This window comes from Montipora capricornis, chromosome 14 (genome assembly GCF_036669925.1).
Source record: "Montipora capricornis isolate CH-2021 chromosome 14, ASM3666992v2, whole genome shotgun sequence".
Taxonomy (NCBI): Eukaryota; Metazoa; Cnidaria; class Anthozoa; order Scleractinia; family Acroporidae; genus Montipora; species Montipora capricornis.
In genome coordinates this window covers 11,865,305-11,870,304 of record NC_090896.1, presented here as the reverse complement: position 1 = coordinate 11,870,304, position 5,000 = coordinate 11,865,305, and the positions used below count along the sequence as shown (strand labels likewise).

Below are 5,000 nucleotides of genomic sequence, written 5' to 3'. Positions count from 1 at the left end.
TTCACGGCTTCGCGGCCCGGTAAATATCTACACTAGCGCTCGGATTTTTTCCCGAGCCACCATCCAAATCATGGATATAGTGGCCTGGCTTCCAGGAGTCTTCTACAGCTCAGTGGCAGAGCATCCGAAATAGTAATCGGAAGGTTGTAGGGTTCGACTACTGCAGTGGAGCATTCGGATTTTATCCGAGTAGTCCTGGTCACCCTGGCCACGCGGGAAATACGAAATTTCTCTTCGAGTGTTGGAAAATATAAATATTATCATACGAGATGAGAACTTTCGTATCTCCAAGCGGTCATGTTATGTTCTGTTTATTACAAAAACACCAATGAAATACCAAACCCGTGAAATGATTTCAATTCAATATTTTTTGTAGTACTAACGTAGAACAACGGCGCGATTTTATAATGTAACCAAAGCAAAGGTCCCGTTGGCACAGACTGCTCAAAACGTCTTCGTCGTAACTTTAATCTTTATTTTTGCTCTTGCAAGCAAGGTATTGTCATATAAACAATTGCGTGCATGGAAAAATACAATTATTGCCCTCTAATTTTCGACAATACAAACGTTTCGAGGAAAAAAAATCACTTCTATTTCGTTTTTAGTCAAAAAATACCAAAATCTTTAACTGCTATGACTTCTTCAATGGCTTTAAAACTGACATCAATCCTACCCATCACTGATCTGATCATAAAAATTACAATTTCCTCGATGGTGATTTGTTCAATACTCCTCTTTTCCACTAATTCACTTGCCAAGCTGTTATCGGACAGTCTTTTAGCGGACAGTTCAACAAGCCAATCACATCCAAAGTTGTAGTAGTTAAATCAACCAATAACAACCTTGGTTTCAATCACCATAGAAACAGTGTCAGACTCCTAAATTAGGACTTTCTTTCTTTCAGAGCGACATTAAACAATTTACGTCTCCTTGTCAGTCTCTTAGTGCAAATTTCCCCCTTCTTTCATAACTTGGCTCTTCTTTTCTCGGAAATTGTAATTTTGATGATTAATTGGTAAGAGGGTGTCGTATCGTCCAGTTCGGTCTGTAATCATACTCGTGAGAAACAAATCGGCCTCCTGCTGCGCGGTTGTCCAATTTTTTTATCACTCGTATGATTACAGACCAAATTGGACGACACTCATTCCCACTACCATTACAAACAAAAGCTACAAGGCATCTGCGTGTAACAGATCACGGGCCCGTATAAACGAACGCAACATGTTGGCACAAAATTATTTGCCCTGTTCGGGTGGTCAAGGAATAACGATTCCATGAACTTTTATATTTACTGCAACGGAATCTAGTATTGCCATTTACTCCAAAAGCCCTCTTTTCTAAACACTTAGTGCGTTTACCCAACAAGGAGTGATACTTCAACGAAAGTTGCTCCAAATAATCATGGATGATTTTGTGCCAATATGTTTTCTTTGCCTGCTTAGTTCCTTCAGTTTTATATGCCATTGTGGAGCTTATCGTTCAAAAAGTTCAGTTGTTAAGTATGCTAATTCTATAAGTTTGTCTACCAGGTGGCGGAAATCACAATTTGGATTGTGGCAGACTGCTGCATTTATCCAAGAGATTCACTGCACACAGTCACAAATGTCTTGCCATTCCAAGTGCTCTTGTACTGCTCGGGAAGTGCGAACTCCGCCTGTTGTAACAGGACAAGATACATAAAGTCAAACTTCGTATCGCAATAACTATTTACCATTAAATAATACACATGAATCTCTCCATTCTGATTGGCCGAGAGAAATGCAGTTTTTTGGTAACACACTGCAGAAAAGAGGTGACAAATCAGCCATTCTAATTGGTCAGCGATCAAGGAAAGTCACAAATAGCCAATCAAATGCTAGCCCTGGAATGCACAATTGTTGCGTGATTACGTGATACGCGCGCGTTGCTTCTGCTTAAGAAGAAGAAGAAGAAGAAGAAGAAGAAGAAGAAGAAGAAGAAGAAGAAGAAGGAGAAGGAGAAGGAGAAGGAGAAGGAGAAGGAGAAGGAGAAGGAGAAGGAGAAGGAGAAGGAGAAGGAGAAGGAGAAGGAGAAGGAGAAGGAGAAGGAGAAGGAGAAGGAGAAGGAGAAGGAGAAGGAGAAGGAGAAGGAGAAGGAGAAGGAGAAGGAGAAGGAGAAGGAGAAGGAGAAGGAGAAGGAGAAGGAGAAGGAGAAGGAGAAGGAGAAGGAGAAGAAGAAGAAGAAGAAGAAGAATGATCCAAAAGTCAGCACTCCTCGGATCGGCACATATCCTCAGAAAAGTGCTGGAAGTCTGAGGTCTCGGGATGAGACTTGACTGGATATTTCTCCCCAGGGAAAAACCCTGTGCTTAATTCCACATAATAATAATAACAACAACAACAACAACAACAATCTATGTATTTTACTCCTACAAGGTCGAACCTATGCACACATGAAGACATGACCTGTCCAGATCCTTATCCTAAATAGCCGGATACCTCTTGCTTGACTTTGATTTTTCAAACATTGTTCTTTGTCGAAATTACTATTGTTTTCCTCAGCAAAACTGTGGGTTATGGCTCCACGTCGGCAAAGGAACTATTGTGCTTAACGCCTGCCTAGGACTCCCAGTTTTCAGTTGCCCTTTCGCCCATTGCTAAGCAACTACATCATCATCTCATCATCTTTATCAGTGGGTGCATTACACGTTTAAACACCAATAATTGCTCTTCTATATCGTATCCATCACTTACCAGATCCTGTGATCCTGGTTTAGGAACCATAACATTCATCTCAGACGATTTGGCCGTGACTATTTCAGTTGATCCAATGCCATTAGGAAAGAACACTTGACAGCCATCAGTCTTGTCGATGGAAACTGTTGGAACATTCTCGTTGATCTATCAAAAGAAAAAAAAACACACACACACAAGTAAAGGAAGGATAAGCAGTTTTTCAAACAGTGCGATTCAAAGTTAGAAAAACCAAGCTGGAGGAAAACAATGTTGAAAAAGAGGGAGTAACCTGCTGAATACACTGCCACCCTTCTTGGTATTCAGCGGTGTTCTTTGAAAAACGACTTAGAATACAATAGCCCGCCATTGTACGGATAAAAAATTTTGCCAGGTTGGCTGGCAAACATACTTTCAAAATCTGAAGAAGAAACGGAAACTTCCACTTAAAATAAATAGGTGTATTTTTGAAATCAAGGCTTAAAATGCTGGTCGCTTAGTGTTTATTTAACAATTAATTAGTTAACAGGGGCACAGGTCACAGGGGCACTTTAAAGGGTTGTGAGACTTATCCTTGTCCAAGAAGACAAGATAGTCTAACCATTTGCAGATGAAATTACAAAGGCAGCACTTTCTCCCTTGTTATTTAAAGACCCTGAGTGTTGATCCTGTGTCCTAGAAAATTTAGGCCCACCTAGATTTGAAATTAGTCAAAGCAAACACATGTTTGCATGTTTTAAGGTCTCTTAGAAAGGAGCAATACTCTCAAGTAGAGATAGACCATTTTATTTAAGTCCTTAGTTCTACCGAATTTTACATATTGTCTTTCTGTGTATGGAACATCTGGATCGGATTTGAATATAATACATTTTTTAGATCGTTGCCACAAGCGCCGCTTTGCTTCTTTTCCTGTTTCTATTAAGGATCTTTTATATAGACAGGCCTGTAAGATTTTAAAGGCCATTACCTCTGTAGATAACCATCCGCTAGGCTCGAATTTACCACCAAAAAAGAAGACCAAATTTAATCTGCGTAAAAAACAGTGTGCCCTCCCCAAGGTTAATACCGAAAGATTTATGACATCTTATGTAAATAGACTAATTTTTAAACACAAGATAATGTATTTTTTACGTAGATTTTATATCATGCATTTGTAGTTTAACTAGTTTAATTTTTAGGGTAGATTTTTAATAGAGTAATTAGAATGTAACAAAAGATATGTACTTTTATCTTTTAGCAATAAAGACTATTATTATTATTATTATTATTATTATTATTATTCACAACATCCGACCAACAGGGTAACACGCACGAGCAATGACGTTCAGAATTAAAATAGAATCGCACTACAATAAAAAAAAGGTGGAAAAACAGATCAGTCTCACTGGTGACATTAAAGTTAGCCATTGCTTCTCACTGACCTGACACTGCACACTCTGACAGTTGATAAATTCAACAGTGCCAATAGCCCCATCTAAAACCACTGCTGTTTTCTTGCAATTATCTAAAACAATAAACAGATCACAATAATAATATTATCATTATTAACTTTTGCTCTAATAGTGTACTAATCAAGTAAAGCTATGATCCTCGCAGTTTATGGACGCAATTGCGTTGAAGAGCCTGAAAAAATCAGTTCTTTTACAGGTTTGAAATCGTGACCTCGCGATAATGGTGCGATGCCCTACCCAACTGAGCTTTGAAGCCAGTGACGTCGGGAGCTGGTCATTTTCAGGTTCTAATTTTCCTGTGAGGAATCACAGGCAGGCCACTCTATGTGTTTATATGAAACGAAGAGAAACTATGAGGGTTATGAATAAAGCTCTGAAAATTGCACATCTAAATCACATCTCGGTCTGAATATCCCAATAAAGTCAAATGAAACCTTAATCGACTCGTGTATGGTGTTTTTTCGCCTTCTTGGGCCGGTGACGGTTAATTTGATGCTCATAGCTTCGATTATGCTACTTTTTCCTGGCATCCCCAAGTCACCATTAATAAACAAAAGATACTTTTCTTCATTTACTTACCAGGCTAAAACTTCACCACCTCCTTCAACATAATTGCACAATATATGATTCTGATACTCTTACCTGCAACCAAGGAATTAATTTTCCCCTGAACTTGAACTGTGGTGTTTTTGCAGCTATAAATGTACACTGTGTAAGATGGAAGTGGATCACAGATAACAAGATCTTTGTTGTTCTCTTGATATTCCTGAAGCCAAAAAGTATCAGTCCTATGTTACACACAGATGTCTCTCTTTCAATTACTCTGACAGGCTTCAAGGAGGTATATTATTCATGCTGC

The 5,000-nt window shown here is 38.9% G+C and overlaps 1 protein-coding gene across 1 annotated transcript in view; it reads right to left on the bottom strand.

Moving 5' to 3' along the window:
• Positions 1–454: 454 nt before the first annotated feature.
• LOC138033175 (adenylyl cyclase-associated protein 1-like) overlaps positions 455–5,000 on the bottom strand; it is an 18,239-nt gene continuing 13,693 nt past the window's right edge. Inside the window, exons 11-14 of the mRNA XM_068880936.1 lie at positions 4,784–4,907; positions 4,112–4,194; positions 2,712–2,858; positions 455–1,654 (exon numbers count right to left, since the gene is read on the bottom strand). Of these exons, the coding sequence (XP_068737037.1) occupies positions 1,571–1,654; positions 2,712–2,858; positions 4,112–4,194; positions 4,784–4,907 (438 nt within the window). The 3' untranslated portion in view covers positions 455–1,570. The remainder of the gene's footprint in view (positions 1,655–2,711; positions 2,859–4,111; positions 4,195–4,783; positions 4,908–5,000) is intronic.